A 25,291-nucleotide genomic window follows, 5' to 3' on the forward strand; every position below is an offset into this window, starting at 1 on the left:
GCAGACAGCAACTTGTTCAAAATTGTCAGGTCTAAATGTACGTGCAGCTGATGCTCGCAAGCAGCAAACTGTGGCCAGATAAACTCTTTTATAGAACTAGGTGTGAAAGACACTTTGAAGCAGTAAGGAAAGACACTGTGTAGCTTACACTGCAGATATGCTAATAGCTCCACTGGAACTCAGCTTGAGGTTTTGTTGTCTATTTCTGCCAAATCGGCAGTCCTGCTCACTTGCAGCAAATCAAAGCCTCATATTTTGATTATTTTCAGCCAGCAAAATTACATTTATCTTGCCAGTTATTTTACTCCCCTCCTATATCGCTGGGTATATTCTTTCTCAAACATCACCAACAGTAAACAAAGACATTTTCCATGTGATAAATATACTTCTGGATTTCTCCAGCATTTTCATTGTGCAAGGTTGATCTAACTGTGCTCAAACAATCTTCTGTGCTCTTCACACAAAGGGAATTTTGCTTCAATGGGATTTTTGCCTACAGTGAACTTTCAAGTTGAAGTTGGATGTTTTCGCTTATGTAAAACATCTGAAGAATTTCAAAGGAGCTTCAGTGGGAGAAGATATATTTCTTGTATCTTCATATATTTCAGAAAATGAAATTAGAAGTGATTTTTTGGGGCACAAATTTCTCCTCTGGTAAGTCATTTGAGGTCTGGTGACATTTACCTTCAGCAGAAGGAGGGTACAAACAATATCAGCAGAGCCTCAGGTCAGTCACCCCTGCTATAATCATGATAAAGTTAAGGTAAGGGACCCCTGACCATTAGGTCCAGTTGTGACCGACTCTGGGGTTGTGGCGCTCATCTCGCTCTATGGGCCGAGGGACCCGGCGTACAGCTTCCGGGTCATGTGGCCAGCATAACTAAGCCACTTCTGGCGAACCAGAGCAGCACACGGAAACGCCGTTTACCTTCCCGCCAGAGCGGTACCTATTTATCTACTTGCACTTTGACGTGCTTTCAAACTGCTAGGTTGGCAGGAGCAGGGACCGAGCAACGGTAGCTGACCCCATCGTGGGGATTTGAACCGCTGACCTTCTGATCGGCAAGTGCTAGGCTCTGTGATTTAACCCACAGTGCCACCCGCGTCCCTTCATAATCATGATACCTGAACCTAAACAATGCTCATTAATGCTTCATCATCATCCTGGAGAAAAAAGGGACAAATAGGGTGCCACAAGTTTCTATCCTGGGCTTGTTGTTGTTCATCTTTATAAATGACTTGGATAAAGGAATTGAGGGGGTGCTCATCAAATTTGCAGATGATACCAAACTGGGGCACATAGCTAATGCCATAGAAGACAGAATTAGGATTCAGTATGACCTTAACAGATTGGAGAATTGGGTCAAAACTAACAAAATGAATTTCAACAGGGACAAACGTAAGGTACTGCACAGAGGCAAGAAGAACCAACTGCACAATTATAAGATGGGGGGCACGTGGCTTGCTAGTAGTACATATGAAAAGGATCTATCCCAGTGCAGATCACAATAATTTAGGGTAGGTTCTAAAACTATACATCTCAAGCGTCAAAGAACAGGATAAAGAGTCTTGAGAGGTCCACTGTAAAATACGACATGAGTAGCAGACTCCAGCAGACATGAAATGTTATGTATATATATTTCGAGAGCCAGTGTTGTGCAATGGTTAAGAGCAGTAGACTCGTAATCTGGTGAACCAGGTTCAAGTTCCCCGCTCCTCCACATGCAGCTCCTGGGTGACCTTGGGCCAGTCACACTTTTCTGAAGTCTCTCAGCCCCACTCACCTCACAGAGTGTTTGTTGTGGGGGAGGAAGGGAAAGGAGATTGTTAGCTGCTTTGAGACTCCTTCAGGTAGTGATAAAGCGGGATATCAAATCCAAACTCTTCTTATGTATAAAATGCAATATAAACCAAACCAGATATGCAACACTTTTACATCAATCCAGAACTCATTCTGAGATTATTTGAGCTTTTATCTTAATCACCAAACTTTAAATAAGGGCTACCCTTCAAGTGGGACGTGGGTGGCGCTGTGGGTAAAACCTCAGTGCCTAGGACTTGCTGATCGCAAGCTCGGCAGTTCGAATCCCCGCAGCGGGGTGAGCTCCCATCGTTCGGTCCCAGCTCCTGCCAACCTAGCAGTTCGAAAGCACCCTTAAGTGCAAGTAGATAAATAGGTACTGCTTTATAGCGGGAAGGTAAACTGCGTTTCCGTGTGCGGCGCTGGTGCTGGCTCACCAGATGCAGCTTCATCACGCTGGCCATGTGACCCGGAAGTGTCTTCGGACAGCGCTGGCCCCCGGCCTCTTAAGCAAGATGGGCGCACAACCCCAGAGTCGGTCACGACTGGCCCGTACGGGCAGGGGTACCTTTACCTTTACCCTTCAAGTTACATACAAATCCTCTCCCTTCATACAGGATTCTAACATTTACAGCCATTGCTCTACCAAATCCTTCCAAACATAAGGAATAACACAATGAATTAACACAATGAATTCTGGCAGGCCTCACCAGAAACAGTGTCAGAATTTGGGATCTCAAATTTCAGCAATGCCCTGTGTGATTCTAAAATTTGGCGTCCCCCCACCTCTTGTGCTTCATTCTACAGCATTATTGTGGTAGAACGGTGCCCAGTGCAACCGCAATAGTCATGCTACCCTAAAACCAACTCTGCCAGAAGGTCAAATACTTTCTTTTAATGGAGTCCAGTTAAATTGACCCTGGCAGTATTCCTGGCAGAGAATTGCAGTACACCAGCACAAACACTCTTTGAAGTTAAAAAAGGGTAACAACATTCTCCCCTGGCCTCCTCACTGGCCCAAGTAGGACTAATTCAGCCAGCTAGCCCTGGTGACTATCTAATGCTTATTAGATGGATTTCCCCTAAATTGATTTCTGAATTTTGAATTTTATTGTTATTAATGTTTTTATGCTGTATTTTATGCTGCTTTTACAATTAAGTGTTTTAAATTTGTTGTTAGCCACCCTGAGCCCGGTTTTTGAACAGGGAAGGGCAGGGTATAAATAAAAATTTATTATATTATTATTTATTATTGTGTGCCCTAATTTGAAGGAGCTACTGATGTGTGATATGTTGGTTACATCTCTGGAAATATTATATTTTAAAAATACAAAATATTTACAGATGGGAAAGGTACCACGATTTGATGGCTTTCTTCCAAGCCCTTGCTATCTCTTGAAACCAAGAATCTGGCACCATCAAAGAAAGAACTGAAAAATTGCAGAGCCATGCCTGTCTGTCATATTTGTTGAACAGAAATTGGATTTGAGTTTTTAAAAGGTAATGCCTTTTGTTAAGTAGCTAAGATCTTGCTCTGCAGGCTATTCTGTGAATCTTCTCTCTGGGAAATGCATTACAATTATGCTATTAAGGTTCGTATGAATAGGACCACACTTCCAGTACAAATATACCCCACTTTATAAAGTTGCCCAGCACTTTTGATGCAATGTAAGGTCCTACTTAGAGAAGTGGGTGACAATGATAAGCAATTAAGGAGTCTTTTCAGCCCCTCTGAAATATGAAGTCTCTCTCCCACCACACACATGTGTTATTTCAATTCTACAGAGCGTTTTCCCCACATGCTGGCACCACCCATTGCTATCCCTAAGAGCAGAAATGTGATTGCTGCAAGGAAAAACCAAATGGAAGTTGCTTCTTGCAAGTACATTATTAAAACCAAGAAGAATGCTTGTGAGTTTGAAATCTTGCATCAGATTTTGCATGTTCAAAGAGTAGAGGAAGAGAACCTTTTATTTATTTCATTTCATTTCATTTCATTTCATAAAATTTATACACTGCTTAACTAAAAAATAAATAAATCACCATACCCTCAAAACTGTATATAGAGCTCCCTTGTTTCCAAGACTCAAGAACTTCCTTGAGCTGAGCTCTGTGGGCTAGTTCAGGATCCGCATAGTTCAATAACTTTTATCTTTTAAGTCAGAACTTAGCAATTTTTGAAAAACTGCTCCTAGCATCAAAGCATTTAGCAGTCTTTAATAGAAAATGTCTGAAATATCGAGAGTGCAGAAAGCACATTGAAAAATAGAAGCAATTGAAGGAAAACACAGATACTAGATTGTGTCAGCTGTCTGTAACTGGATTAAGTATATATTATGGTTGGTATTTTTTGTTTTTTAAAGTACAAACCTGTTGACAGTATAATGAGAGAATTGTTGCCAAATTCCTCCCCTCCCCCTTCATTTTTGGTGCCTGCAAATGGGACATTTAGATGGGAGGACAGGAGAGTATAGTCTTCTTGAAAGTTTCATGGAGTGGCCTTGTCACTTGGTGGCCACATTTATTCTTCACTGTCACCTTGAAAGGAGTGTCAAAAATAGAGTTCCTCATGATGACCGACATCTGGTACCACCAGAATGCTAGGTTATTATAATGTAGCATTGTTCGTGGTAAAAAAATGGCAGCCAGTCACCACCAAAAGGAGTTCCATTGCTGCCCTCTCCTGACTAAGGCTATCACCACTAAAAGCAACAGCCCCCTAACCCAACACACACGAACCCTTCAAAAATGTTCACTCCTGCCTTCATCTTACAGAGGTTTGGTGACCCCTGATGCTAATACGAATATTTGTTGCTGATTGCATCTGACATTAGTTTAATCACACTTCATTGCAATGAGCTCAATGAGTCACATCCCGTCACTTGGTGCACTGAATAATAATATTCTCAGAGTTGTTCAAGACACTTATCTGCAACCATAAGCATACAGTTTTCTTATCAAAAGCCACAGATATTCACAGCATCTCTGGATGAGATAGTCAGCCGTGCACTTCAAACAGTATCCTGGGAATTGCTTCTTTTCTCATCATCCGCCGTTCCCTTTCTCACCAGAAATCTGCCCTGAACTCTACGAACAAGATGACTGTTGAGCTGCATGCGCAGAGGGACAGGCTAATAAGAATGTAAAAATAGCACTTATGACATAACTGGATCGTTCGTCTTGAAAAGAAAACATGTTCCCTTTATCACATATACAGCACAGCAAGACAATGACCCATCCCCTGCCCAACAGCGTACAAATTGATATGGCTAATTTGACCCAACAACCCCCTTGCACACACACCCATACAAACAAACCACACTGCAACCAAGCAACCTTCTCTAATCCCTTGCAGTGCCAACCAAAATAAATAAATATCTAAAGGACCTACTCATGTGATGCTGACACAAAAACCCTGCACAAACACTCACTGTTCCCCACCCCTCCCCTCTCTATGCCTGAACACAGTGACTCTTCGAAGCATATTGTTTGTTATCAGGTTTTATCCTACACTTGCCTACGAAAGACAGATGTGAATTTCATATAGCTACAGCCCTGGTATTTAGAAATGACACTCAGTTTCAGATACACAAAACGCAGTGGGTGGGTTTATCATAACTTGAGAGCCAGGAAAGCAGAACTAGGTACAAATACTGCATCTTCCTTAAGATATCTGTTTATTACATCATGCATGATCACACGCTGCTGTCTGAGTTGTTGTTTTGGGGGAACAACCCTTTTCCCATATTCACTTCTGCAAAACTGACAAAGCCAACAAAATGAGCTCAGTGTTATTCCCACTTGCTAATAAAGAATATTATATTAGGAATGCTCCTAAGCAATGAATAACCCATAAGTAGATTTTCCAGCTGTTTTAACATGCCACTGGAGCTGTGCCTTTTAACAGCTGCTTGATTTCTCGCCATCAGCAGGTGATCCTGATGATCTCCATGCTATGAGATGTTGCACCTGCCAATATCTGTGAATTAAGAGACTGGCTAAAGACACAAGAGGAAAGTAGTACACTAGCAATCCTATTCACGAGAACCTTCCATTCTTTTTATACGTGATATAGGTTTCTATCTGTTAAAATAACAAGCAAGGCCTGAAATAAAATATGGCAGGTTGTAGCAAACCAACCTGCCAGCCATGACCTCTAAAAAGATGTGATATTCCATTCTTCCTTCTCCCAGGTTTCCATATATCCATATATCCATCCATCTATCTATCATCTATCTATCTATCTATCTATCTATCTATCTATCTATCAATCTATCATCTATCTATCATCTATCTATCTATCTATCTATCTATCATCTATCTATCTATCTATCTATCTATCTATCTATCATCTATCTATCTATCATCTATCTATCTATCTATCTATCTATCATCATCTATCATCATCTATCTAAATAAATGTGACCAGTCCTCATTGGGCTATGGAGGCTTAGGTAAAATAATAATAATAATAATAATAATAATAATAATAATAATAATAATAATAATAATTTTCTTATACCCAGCTAACCTGACTGGGTTGCCTCAGCTTCCAACAAAATACAGCATCAGACATTAAGAGCTTTCCCAAAATGACTTCCTTCAGATGTCTGCGAAAAATTGTATAGTTGTTCAATTCTTTGACATCTGCCGGGAGGACATTCCATGAGGCAGGTGAGACTACCAAAAAGGCTTTCTGCCTGGTTCCCTGTAATTTCTCTTCTCACAGTGAGGGAACTGCCAGAAAGACCCTTGGAGCTGAATCTCAGCATCCTGGCTGAAAGATGGGGGTGGAGATGTTCCTTCAGGTATACAGGTTTAATTCATTTCCTTTTCATTTACAGATTTGTTTTCTGCATACTCACTGTAGAAATAACTACCTGATTTTGGGGTGTCCCCATTTTGCTTTTCCAAATCAGCAGGCATGTAACTACCTGAAGGAATGATACTACGGATAGGATATTGAGAGAGAAAGGCTTGCCGAAAGTCACCAAAGAATTCAGGGCAGCTGCAACTGCCCTATCTGCTCTGTTGTTTTCATGCTGGGCCCAGAGTTTATATAAATCTAAGGAAGGACTGGTGGTCAAAACAACTTTGAGTACTGTGTAAAATCGGGTGTATTAAAAAGCAAGGAGGGTTGCTGAGCTCCTGCTGCTTTTGGCAGAGTGCTATTACCTTCAGTAACAAGCATGTTGGGAATCTGAGAACCCAGAAATTAATGGAGGAGGGGGCTGTTGTTTTGCTTCACAAAGGCCTTCACTGGAAGGAACTTGGCTTGTCTGCTAAGAGTGTTACTAATGCATTAGAAGCTAAACACTAACAGCCCGTGACCAGCATACAATATCAGTGCCTCCAGAAGAAATCAATGAAAGCCAAGGAAGATAACAAAGATTTGGATTCTGAGGCATTGACCATTGCCTTAAAACCAATTATGCCAGAAGTAAATGACAAAGACCTAAAGGGGGGGGGGGGAGGAAATGATAGATATTTTGACTGATGAATCTTTCATATGCAGGAAGCGTACAACTGGTTATGCCATTCCCTTACCCACGAGGAGCCAACTAAAAGACAGCATTATCCACCCAATACTCACCACAAGAAGGGCACAGATCATAGAACTGTAGAGTTGGAAGGGACCCTGAGGATCATCTATCTAGTTCAACCCCCTGCAATTCAGGCAAGCTGTCCCATATCAAACATGTATCCTTGATGTTATCAGCACCATCCTCTAACCAATTGAGCTACCCATGGCGATAAATGGACAAAACTAACAGCCATGCCATTAAAACACTATGGCAAAAGCCAGTAGCAAAAAAACCCAACAGATTTAAAGCCTGAGGGAGGAAGAAAGCCTGCAAGCAAGTCTCCGTCTTTGGAACCTCGCTCTCCTAGCAAAAAAAATTGGTTCTCCTTGTGGGAATGTTGTAGATACTAGGAGAGGATATATTGATTTAATAGTATCCTTCCTCGCTCACGCTTGTGAGTCAGCAGCAGAGTGACATTCCACAATATATAGCAGGAAGATAGTTGATATATTCACTTGAATCTCTTTACTTAAGCAATCCAATCTGGCTTTGTTCAGGTTGGGTTTGGTTCCTGGCAAGTCCCCTTTTATCCCTCCCAAAAAGAATAAAGACACAACAGTCTTTTTAAAAAAGTAATAAGAAGTTTACTCACATTCAGTTCACCACTGGATCCCTGAAGGCAGGCTTGAGCTTAGAGTTACAGAAGAGGGTTTGAGTTCATCCCATATGGGAATGAGCCCATGTCCTGGTGGCTGAGAGCCAGCAGACAGCAAAATACATCAGTATCAAGAGAGCATGGCATGAAGAGGAAGAAGAGGAAGATGGCTGAGTGACTGAACCTTTGTGAGGCCTACAAGGGTCACACCCACCTACCTGGTCACATGAAAGGGCACAATGCTCCAGACAAGGTATAACAGGAAATTCAACTGGCTGGATCAACATCCCCCTGTCTGTGTCCACTCTAGGCAAACAAGGAATGTTGTATTTGACTGCTACAAGGATTGCATCCCACACTCCTCGCCCTGGACCTCTTGATTATTTTCACTTGTTGCCCCATAGTCCTTTCTATCTGGTCCCTCCTCAGTCTCCAGGCCTGATAAAACCCCTGCTTCCATCCTCAGCCTGTCCACTCTTACTCTGGTATCTGGTTTTTCTTATGCCCATCAATCTCATCTACCTCTCAGGACCCTACTTCACTCCCAGCAGCACCTGTGCATCACAGAGGGAAAGAGGGCTTTCAAATGCAAACCCATACCTTATAGCAAAATTCTATGGATTAAACACCTCACCTCTAATAGAGGTGTGGGGGGAATTCTCTCCTTTTCTGCTATCAGTGGTGTTAGTACAAGCCAAATTTATGGTGAAACAGAGAATAAAGGATATTGTAGAGCTGGAAAAGGTCCAGAAAAGAGCAGTCAGGATGATGGAGTGGATGGAGCAGCTCCCCTATGGAGAAAGGTTGCAGCCTTTGGGACTTTTTAGTATAGAGAAAAGGCTACTAAGGGACAAAAACAATAGAAAAGTATAAGTTTATGCACAGTGTGGAGAAACTGGATAGAGAAAAGTGTAAGAAGGATGTAGACAAAGTGGAATGTGTGCAGAGAAGAGCAATCAAGATGATAAAAGGTCTGGAAACTAAGTCAGTGGTTGAGGGAGTTGAGTATGTTTATGCGGCAGAAGAGAAGACTGGGAGTGATATGATGGCCATCTTAAAATATCTGAATGCTAAAACTTGTGGATACCTAGGAGGAGGAATGTTGGGAGATTCAGGACAAACAAAGCACACAGTTAAACTATGAAATTAGCTCCCACAAAATGAAGTGATAGCCTTCAACTTGGATGGCCTGAAAATAAAATTAGACAGATTCATGGAAGATGAAGCTATCTTCTTCTTTGGCGATCACTCGTAGGCAAGTAAGATTGTTTTCCATGAACACGGTCTTAACAGTGAGTCCGTAAGTGACCGTGGAGGCCAATTCTGGATCCACACATCCTTCCACAGTGGGCACATAGGTATCCAGGAGGGAGTTGATCATGGTGAGGGTTTGCCAAACATGCCTTCCTCTTAGTGTGTCTCTCCCTTTTGCCCTGAGTTCGAGCATCTTCAAAACCCAGGACACCTTTGGTAAAGGCTGTTCTCCAATTGGAGCCCTCACAGGCCAGTGTTTACCAGTTGTCAGTGTTTATACTACTTTTTAAAGATTTGGTTTGAGAGAGTCTTTAAACCTCTCTTGTTGACCACTAGCATTACGTGTTTCATTTTTAAGTTCAGAATAGAGTAGTTGCTTTGGAAGACAATAATCAGGCATCTGAACAACATGACCAGTCCAACAAAGTTGATGTTAAAGAAAAATTGCTTTGACACTGGTGATCTTTGCTTCTTCCAGTACACTGGTATTAGTTTGCCTGTCTTCCCAAGTGATGTGTAATTTTTTTTTGGAGACACCATTGATGGAATCTTTCAAGGAGCTGGAGATGGCATTTATAAGTGGTCCATATTTCACAAGCATACCGTAAGGTTGGTAGTACAATAGCTTTTAAACAAGCATTTTGGTTTCCCTGTGAATGTCCCAGTCCTCAAACACTCTGCACTTCAATTGGGAGAAAGCTGCACTCGCAGAGCTCAGGCAATTCTAGATTTTGGCATCAATGTTGGCCTTTGTGGAAAGATAACTGCCCAGGTAGGAGAAGTGATTGACAGTTTCCAACATTACACTGTTGAGTTGGATTTGTGGCACTGCAGAGGGGTTGCTTTGTGTTTGTTGGTGCAGAACTTTGGTTTTTTGGATGTTGAGCGATAGGCTAAGCTTTCTGTAAGCTTCTGCAAAGATATTTAGGATGGTGTGGAGGTCATCCACTACATTGTCATCAGAATAGTGAACAGCCACAGTACTAACCCTGATGGATATGTTCTACTTCCACAGCTGGACTAGATGGGTCACCAGCCTAATGCAGCAGAACTCTTATGTTCACATCTCCCTGCTGACAAAATCGAACCTGTGCTAAGTCTATCTTCATACAGTCTGGAAACCCTGATGTTATAATAAGAGTGTAGTGCATCTGCTTAGTGTATTGGTCACTAACAAGGAATACTGATTCCTTTCTACAGCTGCAAAGATACCCTTGTTCTTCTCTGTTGAAAGAAGCAAGCAGGCAACGCTAGGGGATGGCCAGGGAAACAGATGGGTGATTGTAATTGCACTGAAAGAGGGCTGGAAGGGATCTTTCCATGGGTAACTGTTGCAACTGCCAGAACTGATAGCTGCTACAGTCAGCTGGAGGCTTCTGCTGTCAGCGAGGCTCTTTGGGGGACTTATGTGTGAATTGGGCTTCTGTGTGCTAAGAATGCAGGTTATACCACACCGACCTGTAGGAAGGAGACAGTTCTGAATAGAAAATTTGGCCAGGATCTAGAAGTCCAGATTTTGAAGCCTCGACGAGTTGCAAGAATCTGTTGCTGCTTCTTTTTCAAACTAATGCTGACCATCTCTAGGTGTTTGTCTGAACCTTCCTGCTGCTCAGTTTATAAACAAACCAGTATTACAAAACACACACACACACACACACACACACACACACCTCTTCAGGACTCTTATCTCGCAAGGCAACTAATTGTAAAAGCCTGCCCTAGAACTCCCTACCACTCAGAGAAGCAAAAAGCATGAAACAATAGTGTTCTTCAAAATTATAGCAATGTTATCTTAAAGTGACAGCTGACATAGCTGCAGGAAAAACATAACAGCATCAGATGAATCTGAAAATTAGGCTCCCCACACCAAAAAAAGAGGGGGGGATCACTGCAAAGATGAAGATAAATGCCCTGAGTGATAGTTTCCTCTGCTGAATGTGACTGTCCTTATTACCTCTTCCTGAATCTTAAATGATAGAACAGACAGGGCATTGAAAAGCAAATGAAAGGGAATACCAAATGGAGAGAGCAAAGTCACACATCTAAAATCCTCAAAGAAGGAGCAATAATGGCCTCGTTTCACATCTTGCATCTTTGCAATCCCAAGAGTGGACAAACATCTATAATCAGTTCTAAATAAACATTCTTACTGCAGCTGACCTTATTAATAATTATCAACCTATGGGAGATGAAGTTACACATTAAAAGAACCTTTGCAATATAACTTGATATACAATCTTTGAGTACAGTTTTTTAAAAACACACACACACAAACACACACACACAAACCATCATTGGTTCTTTATCCTGCCCTGAGTGCAGGTCAACTTATATTTAAAATTAAAAAGATAGCATCCAAAAGAATAAAGGTAAGGATGCATATTCATCAAGGACACACATTGTCTCATGAATTTCATTCACTCCTTCATTCATGTTGCAATCCAAACCATGGAGATTCAGAATTTAGTCCTACTGAATTCAACAGGGCTTACTTCCAGGAATGCTTCCATTAAACATGTTTGAGTCAGCTGAAATCAGTGATCTCAGACCAATTAGCTCTGTGCTTGATTGGCAGCCCAATGCTTTTTCATTGCATGGGTACCTGTTACAAGTGCAGGGGTAAAGAAAAGGTCTATATTTGTGTTAAGCTCCAGTTCCTGTTGCAAGTTGCTGAAATGAGCAGTGGGCATGAAATTTATAGAACAACTTAGGTTAATGCACACAAACACTCTTTAGGAGAGAGCTAGCATACCAGATGCTGGGGATTTCCCAGCATGCTCTTCATGCATGTTCAGACCATTCTTTGGGGCAAAACCAACACAGATGACACAGCACTATCTAAGACACTCCTCTCCAGCTCTGGTGGCAAGCTGTTTTCTTTTTTCCTGCTCCCTATTCATGTGGAATATGTTAGAACACAAACACTACAGTTCCTAATGTGGCGTAAAGGTAAAGGGACCCCTGACCATTAGGTCCAGTCGTGACCGACTCTAGGGTGCGGCGCTCATCTTGCTTTATTGGCCAAGGGAGCCGGCGTACAGCTTCCGGGTCATGTGGCCAGCATGACTAAGCCACTTCTGGCGAACCAGAGCAGTGCATGGAAATGCTGTTTACCTTCCCGCAGGAGCGGTACCTATTTATCTACTTGCACTTTGATGTGCTTTTGAACTGGTAGGTTGGCAGGAGCAGGGACCAAGCAATGGGAGCTCGCCCCGTCACGGGGATTCGAACCGCCAACCTTCTGATCAGCAAATCCTGGGCTCTGTGATTTAACCCACAGCGCCACCTGTGTCCCTTAATGTGGCTGTACCTCTCTTCAAATATTACTGAAATGTTTGAGACATGGGGATGTGCATGACGGCATGACCCTTTCCACCTCCAATCTCGCAACATTCAGCAGCAAAATCTGAAAGGATCTTATAATTATGTTCAGCTGAACACACCTACAAGCCTCTCCATGATTGAAGGCTCCAATTTTTCATTGCAGGGAGGTTTGCAAAGATGTTCAAGTGAACATGCTTACAAGACCTTGCACTGAGGGTGGTCTGATGCCCAGATGTTTTGCTGCTGTAGGTAAAATGCCCCCACACTGCACTGTTGCAGATCCAGGACAAATAGTGCCCTGCCCTGGTGTCATGAATGAGCCAGCCCAGCCAGCTTCCAGTGAAGGAAGTAGGCAATTGGGCTCCATGATCACTGCAGATGGTGACAGCAGCCACAAAATTAAAAGGCGCCTGCTTCTTGGGAGAAAAGCAATGACAATCCTAGACAGCATCTTAAAAAGCAGAGACATCACCTTGCCAACAAAGGTCCATACAGTTAAAGCTATAGTTTTCCCAGTAGTGATATATGGACATGAGAGCTGGACCATAAAGAAGGCTGATCGCCAAAGAATTGATGCTTTTGAATTATGGTGCTGGAGGAGACTCTTGAGAGTCCCATGGACTGCAAGAAGATCAAACCTATCCATTCTTAAGGAAATCAGCCCTGAGTGCTCACTGGAAGGACAGATCGTGAAGCTGAGGCTCCAATACTTTGGCCACCTCATGAGAAGAGAAGATTCCCTGGAAAAGGCCACTCGTCCAACATGCTTACATTTAAATAATACCCGAGAGGCCTATTATAAATGTGTCAGTAGTCATATTGAGTCTTGTAGGAACATGACCTTGGTGGTGGACCTTGGGTGTCAGACATGACCTTGGTAGGTTCATGTCAGGGACTGGCTGGATGTGGAGTGGTGGAAGTCACCAGCCCAAGAGGCCCCCTCCCCCAGGGAGGGCTTGGACTGGCTGGCTGAAGAAGACTATATATATATATATATATATATATATATATATATATATATATATAATTTTCAATGCAAAATTATAACAAAAATTACAAACATTGAATCCAAAATAATACTATACAACCAAGAAAGAAAAACAGAACACAAAAAAGAAAAAAGAAAAAAAAGAAAAAGCACACATCTAAAAATAAAACCATATCATCATTCTAATCTCGTGATTACATACATATACACATATTGACTTCCTTCCTTTGTTCTAAGACCTCAAAATTTTTACTGTTACTAAATTGTTGTGTCTAATGTAGATTACTTCCATCTTTGTAGTTTTTTACACCATTTTTCTTTTTCTTTAACCCTGTAAAGCATCGTTCATTACGTACCGATATGCTACTCCAGAACAATGTTTTTTCGTATACTCTTTAGCAGATCCCCATTCTTTTAATAATTTCTGGTCTGATTGTCCCCTTATGAATGCTATGAGTCTTGCCAGATTTATATATTCAAAAAATTTAATTTGCCATTAGATTTGGATGAAGAAGACTTGTGGGAATCTGCCTCCCAAGAGCCCCCCTAGGGAGGGCTCTGAAGACGACACCTTAGAGCCTGGTGGTGGGACACTGAGGAGCAGTCAGCAGAAGGGATGAGCTGGGAGCCAATAAAAGCCACAGACCTGAGACATAAAGGGAGGTCAGGAGATGGAAGCCCTTCCAGGACAGGAATAGAAGCTCACAGTCACAGTGTGCATGCAGACAGTCACAGTCCTACAGACTCTCTTCCCCCTCTGACTTCCCGCTCAAGGAGGGTCCAGCATGTTGTTGAGCAACATGCCAGACAGGCCGAGAGGAAGAGCTCACCCCTTCAGTGGCCTTCATCTGCTTGGTAGGGATCCAGAGTGAGAGAGCAGAGGGCAGTGACATGCCTAGAGGTTAGTTTCAGCAATGCCTTCATTGTTAAGATGAACCAGGGACATTGATGTTGTTATTTCTGCTAAGAAAAAGCTATTTGCCTTCCATGCCGTGTGTGTGTGTGTGTGTGTGTGTGTGTGTGTGTGTGCCCTGCAGATGATCTGGCTCCTTGACAGCTCCTTGACAATCCATATCTACTACAGCATTTTTGCTTCCAGCATCACAAGTTATCACTTCTTATATCACTACAAGATGGGTGATAGCCACCAACTTAGCTTTTAAAGGGGATTAGACAAATTTGTGGACGGTAAAGCTATCAGTTGCCACTAGACATGATGGCTATATATTAGTTCCAGGATCAGAGGCACCAGGCCTTTGAATACCACTTGCTGAGGAATCACAAGTGGTCGGGGTGCTATTGTACCAATGTCCTGATTGTGGATTTCCCATAGGCCACTGTGGAAAATGGGATGCTGAGCTAGATAGGCCTTGGGTTGGATCCAGTAGGCATCTTCTTATGGTTTTACAGTCAGTATTGGTCTGGTTTCAGGAGGTGGGGGAAGCTGGCATGGGAAGGAGCTGCTACTGTTTGTACCAGAGTTCCCAACATAACCTTTATGAATCAGGAAGACGCAATCCTACAGCAGCTTCTCTGCCACAACAGTAATGTCAGAAGAGGCCCTCACATCTTCAACATTCTCCACAAGCTTCCTGGAGAATGAGTTTTCCATGCGTTCTGATGTGTGACAGAATCAATTTGAAATGAGGGCATTCTGCATTCAACGGAAGGATCTTCCTTTCAGGAGAGTGATGATGGCCTCTGACTATATTACCTTTTCGCCCACAGAAACAAATCTCTATAGGAAAGCAGCCCATTTTGACGCTAGCCAAAAGCAATTTACGGATTGCTGAAAAATTGGTGGGAAAAGCAGATGGGACTTTTTCTGCTATTTATTCCCTAACTGAGGAAGCTCTGGTGAAAGCTGAACAGGTTTTCCTTCAAGCACATTTATAATCTTGATTCTCACAGTGGCCCCATAAATGGAATTCAATGCATAGTCAGCCACAGGAGAAGTTAGCTGTTTCCCAGGGCAGCCTCAAAGTACATTAACACTCCTCTTTTCAATGCATAGACCGAGTAAAGTTTGCTTTCCCAGTAAGCCTGTAGCAGTTATATTATTCCTTCCTCTCTCAATTACATTTGTTGAGTTCACATGACAAACTGCATTGCCCTTCCAAGCACTGTTAATCACTATTATCTGTTACTCACCATTATCTGACATTCTCAGCTTCGTGCCTATGCTGTTTTCCTACAGCTTTCCATTTCAGTCAATGAAATTTCAATAGAATGGAGGGAATAAGAAAAAAAGTCTTTTCAGCAAACATTAGGACAATCAGCTATATTATGGTTAGACTGGATAATTTGCAAGGTTCTGGTTTTGATCAATGAGTCTACAATGACTTTCGAAAGCCTCCTTCTCTGCGCTAACCCTACAGCATCACAGAAGAAGAGGAGGAGGAGGAGGAAGAAGAAGAAGAAGAAGAAGAGGAGGAGGAGGAGGAGGAGGAGGAGGAGGAGTTTGGATTTAATATCCTGCTTTATCACTACCCGAAGGAGTCTCAAAGCGGCTAACAATCTCCTTTCCCTTCCTCCCCCACAACAAACACTCTGTGAGGTGAGTGAGGCTGAGACTTCAGAGAAGTGTGACTAGCCCAAGGTCACCCAGCAGCTACATGTGGAGGAGCAGAGACGCGAACCCGGTTCCCCAGATTACGGGTCTACTGCTCTTAACCACTACACCACACTGGCTCTCTACCAGTTTGGATCTCAGGATCCTACCTAATTCAGACCAAGGGAAGGCAACGTCTGAGAAAAAAGCCTGCAACCCTACAGGAATCCCCAGTACAACTGAGACCCTGAAGAAACCGAGAATAGTCCAGAGGTGGCCCTGAAGTATTCAGTCTGGGTGAGGTTGCACATTCTCTGAAACAACCATTCTGGAGTATCAGATGTGTTGAAGGAAGGGTAGCAAAATCACAGCTAAGAAGCTCAAATCATATATATGACTGACACCCTTCTTTGGAAATTAAACCAATGTCCAAACTTTAACATTCAAAAACTTTACTTGCAGAAACTTATAGTTATGGATGAATTAAAACCTCAGCTTTAATAGGAGTCTCCAAAGTCTGGCCTCCAACAATGGTAACTTAAAGCAGAAAAGAAATATATATTAAACACATACATACACAAACACCATGGGGAAAGGGGAGAACTGAGCAAATTCTAGGAATCAGAAATGAGCAAAATAGGCCAAAGGGCGGGGCAGGTGCAACAGACCCCTAGTGTCCTTATTTTCCAGGGATGTCCCTAATTTACAGAAACCGTCCCAGTTTCTGATTTGATCCCAGAATGTCCCGCTTTTCCTTAGGTAAAGGTAAAGGGACCCCTGACCATTAGGTCCAGTCATGACCAACTCTGGGGTTGCGGCGCTCATCTCGCTTTACTGGCCGAGGGAGCCGGCGTACAGCTTCCGGGTCATGTGGCCAGCATGACCAATCCACTTCTAGCGAACCAGAGCAGCACACGGAAACGCCGTTTACCTTCCCGCTGGAGCGGTACCTATTTATCTACTTGCACTTTGACGTGTTTTGAACTGCTAGGTTAGCAGGAGCAGGGACCGAGCAACGGGAGCTCACCCCGTTGTGGGGATTTGAACCGCCGACCTTCTGATCGGCAAGTCCTAGGCTCTTTGGTTTAACCCACAGTGCCACCCGTGTCCCTCGCTTTTCCTTAGGACATTCCTATTTTCATCAGAGAAATGTTGGAGGGTACGGGGCAAGTGTAAATAATACATATACAAGGAAAACTAGCCAAGAGTTGAAGTGGGAGTTAGAACATTGCTTGAGGGAAAAACGGTGCTATGCCAAACTTTTCACACACTATTTTTCTGGCAATTCAACTGGGTGTAGTGCATTGAAACAGCATGTGAAGAGAAGGAAGTAAATATTGGTTGTTTGTGTTGTGCTTACCTTATTAAAAGGTGGCTATGGGACATTTTCCCTTCAAAGCTCTTTTTTAAAAATCCTCACACTCATTCACTGTGAAGCTCTTCACACAAGGTCTTGCACCTTGGCAACATTTTCCTAGAATCCCCATGTGACCAACTTGAAAGGGAAAAAATAACCCGTGTCCACCTTGTACCTCTATCTTCTTCCCCCTCTCCATATAGTGTTTAATCAATGTGTATAGGTTTTCCCTAGCTGCACACAAGCTTCCTGCTGTACAAATTGCCCCAAAGAGTTTCTGTGCATGTGGTCAGGTGTGCATGTAAACACATCCATGAACTGATTCTCCCTTTGGTTGCAGCTCTCCATTATTCTGGGGGGTCCTGCAATTTTCGGAGGCAGCTCTTTGTGGGGTATAAGAAACAGCAGTGATATAGACCCTAGAATGCAGAATGCAGTGTGTGGTCCTTTCAGGCATGGTTAACAGTACTGAAACCAGAAGCAATGGGAATCATTCTTGTTGCCTTTTGCAATGGATATATTTCTGTTTCGTTGAGCAATATAAAAACAAAGGGGAGTAAAATATGCTGACTCGGGCTTTATATATTATTGCTTTTATTTCCCCCTCCCCTGCCAAAATAAATAAATAGATGATTGGCATTGACAGCTGTCTTTTAAACCCCGGCTAATAGCAATCGTCTCCTCTGATCCGTTGAGCTCACCAAACACCCCCAATGCATATTTCATCATCACAGTTAATGTGCAACAGACCTCACAATGCGTTGGCCTACGGCAACACAAACTAATGCAAAATTGACCTGCAACACAGTGCCCTCTGGTGCACAGAGAAGCAGCACAGGAAAATAAATATTCATAACACAAAACAAACTTCAGACCTTCTCCCCAAACCTGTATTTAAGAACCAGCAGCAATTTGCATGGAGCCACAAACAGGATGAAAAGGCAAGAGTTTGGCCCTTATTATGCACCCAATAGCTGAAAAAGCTGGAATGACAGCAAAAACAATCTGAAGCAAATAAAGGACCACCTGTTCAAATGATTTCACGGCCATAAATTGGTCAAGTGACAGAAATTGCCAATCTGTTTCTTCCACGCTCTATAGTTGCAGCTCCTTATTTCGACTGGCAAAGAGGAGTCTGCCAGGGTCAATAATTAAAGACATCCCTCCTACTAGTCATAGTTTTCTCTTTTTAAAGCCCAGATCCTTTCATAGCATTTATTATTGCTAATGTATATAACACTTTTAATGTATAAAGCATGGTTCATTATTTATATCATTTATTCTCATCAAAACAACACACAGGATGAATCATTAATATTCTCATTTTCTGATGAGACTATGTAATTACAGCAAACACATTAATTCTTGCTGAAGGGCCCTTTTATATTTTTTCTTTCAGGACTTCTGAACTTTTATCAGGTGAGTGCATGGCAGACAGATATTCATCAGGTGATGCTTATCCAAAAGCCATTCATGTTTGTTTGCGTTTGTTATGCAAATATTAGCCATAGAACCTTGGGAGTGAGTGTGGGGAAATTTAACCTCATTCTCCACCATAGTCCTGACAAAAACTGCCTCTATTTACATTTCAAGGGACGCCTCCATTGGCACCTACATTGCCATGGGCTGCAATAGAAGACCTCTGGGGTCCCTTCCAACTTTGCATTTCCATGATTCTGGGAATGCTGTACATGTAAACACGCGTACTCTACCTCTGAACTGTGCCTCATTAATCTCCTGCAATTCAGGAAGAAAATGCAAGCTGAGCTGAAACTAGGAGTTAAAATTAGCTTTTCAACAAGGCTGAAAGATTTCGTCAACAGGTGGTCACCTTCAGATCTCGCTTTAATCAATCACCTCCTTTCACTTTCAATAGGCAGCACAGCTATTTCCAACATGAAAAGGAACCTTGGTGTATATTTTTGGAATGAAACCAGACCTACCCATTGGTTCTCCCCATCTGTGATTTATTTATTTTTCTTAAAGTGCCCTTGTGTCATTTCTAAACAGTTCCCGGAAGAACACCCTCTGAAATTACCATCCCTTCTGTTTCATACCTGTAAATCTTGTATCTTGTGCTAAATCCCTGTCGGCTTCTGTCCACAAAATCTGTGTATTCCGGAGAGCGGTGGAAGGGTCCCTTATCTGAAAGGAGCCAGTCGAAGGGGCTTGTGGCATGCTGATCCGAAGCAGCAGCGACCATTAAAACCCAGCAATGAAGACTCAGGGCTATCCACTCCCATAGAGCCATCAGAGAGAACAATTCAGCACCAGCACTGCATCGCCATATCATGCTTCTGCTGGGGACTTAGAGTCTTCATTCTCTTAGCTGTCCCTTAACACCTAGACAAAGACACACAGGAAATTAGTTTAGCACACACTGGTCATTCTAGCACAGCCGGCAGAAATTATTACAGTGGTACCTTGGTTCTCAAACTCAATCCGTTCCGGAAGTCCATTCCAAAACCAAAGCGTTCCAAAACCAAGGTGCGCTTTCCCATAGAAAGTAATGCAAAATGGATTAACCCGCCCCAGACTTTTAAAACAGCAATTTAACATGAATTTTACTATCTTACGAGACCATTGATCCATAAAATGAAAGCAATAAAAAAATGTACTGCTGTCACACAATCAGTTGCTGAACTGGGTTCCACACAGTCACACACACACAAAAAAAAAGCCGCAAAAACAGACAGACTTCAGTGTAACACTCAAAATGGAAGCGTCTCACTCAAAACACAGCACGTCCGAAAAGTTCGCAAACCAGAACACTTACTTCCGGGTTTGCAGTGTTTGGGTTCCAAGTTGTTTGAGTACCAAGGCATTTGAGAACCAAGGTACCGCTGTGTTGTTATTATCTCCAAGTTAAAGAAACAGCTGGCAAAGGGCATTGGGGAAAAGAGGAAAGGGTGATTCTCTTCCTTCTCCTATCTTTAACCATTCATCAACCATGAACATTGAGTGTGCTTATACTTGCATACACATATGTGGCGGAATGACTGCAAGAATGTGCAGAGAGTGTGTGCATGCTATTACCTGAAGTGTCTAAGACTGTTCAGTTTGAAGCAGATTATTTACCACTGTGGTATTGTGGTTACAGTGTCAGAGTAGGACCTGGGAGAGCAGGGTTTAATTACCTGATCAGTTATGAAACTCCCTGATCTTGGGCCAGTCGCAACAGGGATGTTTTGGGGAAATCACATGAGGAGGGGGATAACCATGGATGGCTCCTTGGATAAAAACGGTGTGGTATAAATTCAACAAATCAGGATGCAAGCAGAAGCTGTGTTCATTTAAACTATTCAGGCAAATGAAGGCTGCCATTCCCAGAATCCTATCCAACCTAATCTTCAATATTTGTACCATGTTTGCAATGGAGCAGGTGAGAAGCAATATGCTGGCAATATATTTGTAATGTGAATTAAAACACCAATTTTTGCAGCACGCCGATATGAAATGGCTTGGAATGTGTTGAGGGGCTATAAAACATCAATGATGTGGGTAGGAAGACCTTTTAAGTAATACCATTAAAAATAAAACCTGATCTTTTTTTTAAAAAAGGCTTGGATAATTAAAATGGGTATATAATTTTAGAAGGATTAAGTTTTCAGATTAGGAATGGGCTCCACCGCCATGAAGCTAACATGAATACATTAGCAGAGGATGTATTCTTGCTTGAGATTTCTTATCAGCTTTTCTAAGGAGCCATTAAACTGTAACTGAAGGCCAAATGTTTTACATCCTTTGGAAGCGTGTAGCTTATACACATGGTGAGAGTGAACTTCATATTCACGTACACTTAATTGTTACGTATATGAACTATTCAATGTGAACAAGGACCTATATGCCTCTAAACACTTACACCAGGCTTCCTCAAACTCGGCCCTTCAGATGTTTTGAGACTACATTTCCCATCATCATTGACCACTAGTCCTGCTAGCTAGGAATCATGGGAGTTGAGGAAGCCTGGCTTACACAAACACAGGATTCATCCATCACCCCTTCATACTGTTGGGGTTTTTTTCTGTGTGGCGGATGCTCACACTAGGTCTCCATTAGGACCTGGCCTAGATGCTGCTGCAACCGCCATGGAAAATGTAGTTCCATTGGTTCCTGACTAGGTTTTGGGAACTACATTTCCCATGGTACCTGATGTTCTGGAGTCTGCTGCACAGGCTTCAGAAAAGTATCAAAGCTTCAACAGAGTCTCCCTGTGAACTTTTCCTATTATGACCACTGCTGAGAGCTGAGGGAGCTGTGGGGTGGAGAAACGGAGTAGTTGTGGTAACATTGCAGGCCATTACAGTGGTACCTCAGGTTACAGATGCTTCAGGTTACAGACTCTGCTAACCCAGAAATAGTACCTCGGGTTAAGAACTTTGCTTCAGGATGAGAACAGAAATCGCGTGGCGGCAGCAGCAGAAGGCCCCATTAGCTAAAGTGGTACCTCAGGTTAAGAACAGTTTCAGGTTAAGAATGGACCTCCAGAACAAATTAAGTTATTAACCCGAGGTACCACTGTATAAGCCAGACCCAAACTCAGGAGGAATATATTACTAATGATGATGTAGTATGTATGTATGTTTCTTCAGCCACTCTGGGCGGCTCCCAACAGAATATTAAAAACAAAATAAAACATCAAACATTAAAAACTTCCCTAAACAGAGCTGCCTTCAGATGTCTTCTAAAAGTCAGATACCGGTAGTTGTTTATTTCCTTGACATCTGATGGGAGGGCGTGTATGGGTGGGGATGGTGGAGAATTCAAAACGTATGAAGATATTTTCTGACACACATTTTGTTATGCTATTCCTTCCATACCCAGCCTTTAATAATAATAATAATAAGAAGAAGAAGAAGAAGAAGAAGAAGAAGAGTTTGGATTTGATATCCTGCTTTATCACTACCCTAAGGAGTCTCAAAGCGGCTAACAACCTCCTTTCCCTTCCTCCCCCACAACAAATACTCTGTGAGGTGAGTGGGGCTGAGAGACTTCAGAGAAGTGTGACTAGCCCAAGGTCACCTAGCAGCTGCATGTGGAGGAGTGGAGACGTGAACCCGGTTCACCAGATTACAAGTCTAACGCTCTTAACCACTAAACCACACTGGCTCCCTTTTAAGCGGCAGCCCATTTTTTTAAAGTGGAATAGAAATAAATGCTAAAAGAGCTTGGACTGACACAACAGATGGCATGATTGCTTGATATAATGATTTGGCGAATCCTCCTCATTTGTCAAAAAACTGTACACAGCTACCTAGTAAAACATGGAATGCTTGCTATTCAGCCGGTTTCATACATGTCCCAAAGCTAACCAGTATATTGGGGCAAACTTGTCAGGGCTGTCAAGACAATATATTGCAACATGCCAGATAGGATATTCTGACCCAAAACAAGGAACGGTAATAGATACAGTGTTTGTCTGTGACATGCATTTGAAATAGCAAAACCAAAAGAGATACAAATAACCCATACGTTGCAATGTAAATAAGCATGGGGAGATTTGCAAAGGTTAAGAAAGAATAGGCATTCTGCACTAGTGGAATGCTATCTAGAATCACCAATGACTGATTTAACAAAGGTAGACATTCCTAGCAAGATTTTTGCCCAAATGTAAAATGGTACTGTGCTTCATACATCACCACCGTATCTAATCCATATCCAATGTGTGCTTGGGATGTAAGCAAAGTGCATGCTCCCTATGCATGTTTACTCAGGTGTAAGTCCTTAGGTTCAATGAAACTTACCTTCTGATAAGTGAATCTAACCAGCTTACGAAAATAGTTGTAATTTACCAGAAAATTAAATTTAAAATATGGTTTACAAAAATAGGAAATAGTGGTAGAACAGGTGATGTAGTATTTGCATGGAATTCAGTTTAAGATTGCAGTGTTGGGCATTCTTACACTGGAATAAATTGCACTGAATTCAATGAGATTTACCGCTGAGTAGACATGCTTCGGGTTGCACACTGCATATTTAAACAAATATGTTGGTGTGTGGAGAATAAAGACTCTATGTATGGTAGTCAAGGTGCTAACATAATACCTTCTGGAAAGCCAATGGTGAGATTTAGCAAATTGCAGGTTATAGATCTGAAACTTTTCATCAAAGCCATTTGATTCCATTTTCTAGAGCAAGGACAGCTAAGTTTTGGCTCTCTGGATCTTGTGGGACTACAATTCCCATCACCCTTGGTCACTGGATGTAAGGCTGATAGCAGCTGATGTTCAGCTACATTTGGAAGGCAATAGGCTACTAACTCTGGTATAGAGGTATGGTAGAAGCTTGTTTGATATTTGCCACCATCATTTCAGATAATTTTGTACTATTTTTAATGGTTGATTCTGTAAGGTGAAGTGACCTTTTCCAGGTGGTGGTATGTTGGAACCAGATGAAGGCAAGAACTGGTGTCTTAAAGCTGGAGCAATGCTTTAAAATATTGGCCTTAAAACAGGGGTCTCCACCTCAGGCGGGAAAGCATTCGGGACTGGCACTGTCTTTTCTTCACTACCTTCGTCTTTCTCTTCATCTTCCCTTTCAGCTTCTTACACTTCATAATCTGACTCCTTAATATCCCCTTCTTTCTCGACACTTTCCTCTCCATAGGCCACACCATGAGTATCAATTGCCTAATTAAATCTAAGATTACCATCTCTGTTTCCTACCTGCCCCTTAACCTTCTTTACTGCTCGAATTAGATTCTACTTGAGTCACCTTTTCTGTCCATGCATTCACTTTTTAAAACACAGCTTTTTATTTGGGCCTCTTTTTTTGCAAACCCTTCATCTCTTTTTCCTTCAAATCTCACCTTCTGCAGTTTTACTTCCTGTTTGATTCTCAATTCAATACTATGAGGATCAGTATGCCTGTCTGCCTCCTACAAGCTACCTATGTAGTCAAAAAGAAGCCCCAGATGTGTCTTGGCTTGGTCTAAATCAGGGGTAGGCAACCTAAGGCCCATGGGCCACAAGCGGCCCCTGGGGGTCATTTAACTGGCCCACAAGCCGTCCCCGAACCGTCGCCCACTCGGCGAGTCCCCGTGTGCTGTGCTAAAGTGGTGCAGCGCAGCACAGGGACTCCCTTCTGCAGTGCCAAAAATCCCACAATCCGGCCCATGGAGCCCTTCTGATACCCTGGCTCCCCAAAGTCAGCAGTGATAGAAAGGCAGCTGTAAGAATGGCCACTCCCCACATTAAATAGGGGGTGCCCTTTGCGTGGTCGCGCACAGCCCCCTGGACCCTATGCGGCACCATTAGCACAGGCTTGGCTTCGCCTTCCCCAGGTGGGATACCTGGAGGTCTCCGTCTACCTCAGCCAGTTGCCCAATCCTGCCTGGGGAGGCGTTGCCAAGGTGATCAGGCCCGGTAGGGGGAGGGACTACCCTGCCCACATACTGGGGGGAGGATCTTACCTGGGAATTGTCACTTGGCTCCAGAGCTTCTCCCACCCTACCCACCCTCAGTTAAGACATCTTTTGCAGGTTAACCCTTTCTCCACAGTGGGCGCTGCTACGTCAGGGTTGCTGTTGAAGGGCCGGAAAGGAATTTTCCTGCATTGGCAGGTTTGCCTTTCCCGTAGCAAAACGTCACAACCTTGGCGGTATCAGGCCTTGGGCAGAAACCTTCAGTCTATCTTCCCTAAATGGGGGTGGGCGTGTAGCGGTGACTCACCCCCCCTTCTCTTTGCACCGGCGATACCAGGCTTCCCAGTTAAAGGGGTTGTTTGAGGGGAGGCCTTGGCAATACACCAAGGGGTTGACATTCCTCTCCGCTGCGACGGCGGCATAATGGGGGCAGGCTCTCTCTACTTGAACATATGTTCTCCAGAGCCAGCCCA

General features: G+C 42.8%; 1 protein-coding gene across 2 annotated transcripts in view; it reads right to left on the reverse strand.

The window, feature by feature from the left end:
* The window catches only part of BRINP3 (BMP/retinoic acid inducible neural specific 3), a 250,608-nt gene that overhangs the window by 198,525 nt on the left and 26,792 nt on the right, over window positions 1-25,291 (reverse strand). For both annotated transcript variants that reach the window (XM_083620295.1, XM_083620296.1), the window contains exon 2: window positions 19,513-19,798. In XM_083620295.1, coding sequence (XP_083476421.1) covers window positions 19,513-19,748 — 236 coding nt within the window. In that variant the 5' untranslated portion in view covers window positions 19,749-19,798. The remainder of the gene's footprint in view (window positions 1-19,512; window positions 19,799-25,291) is intronic.

The sequence above is a fragment of the Podarcis filfolensis genome, assembly GCF_964270895.1.
Source record: "Podarcis filfolensis genome assembly, chromosome: 6".
Lineage (NCBI taxonomy): Eukaryota > Metazoa > Chordata > Lepidosauria > Squamata > Lacertidae > Podarcis > Podarcis filfolensis.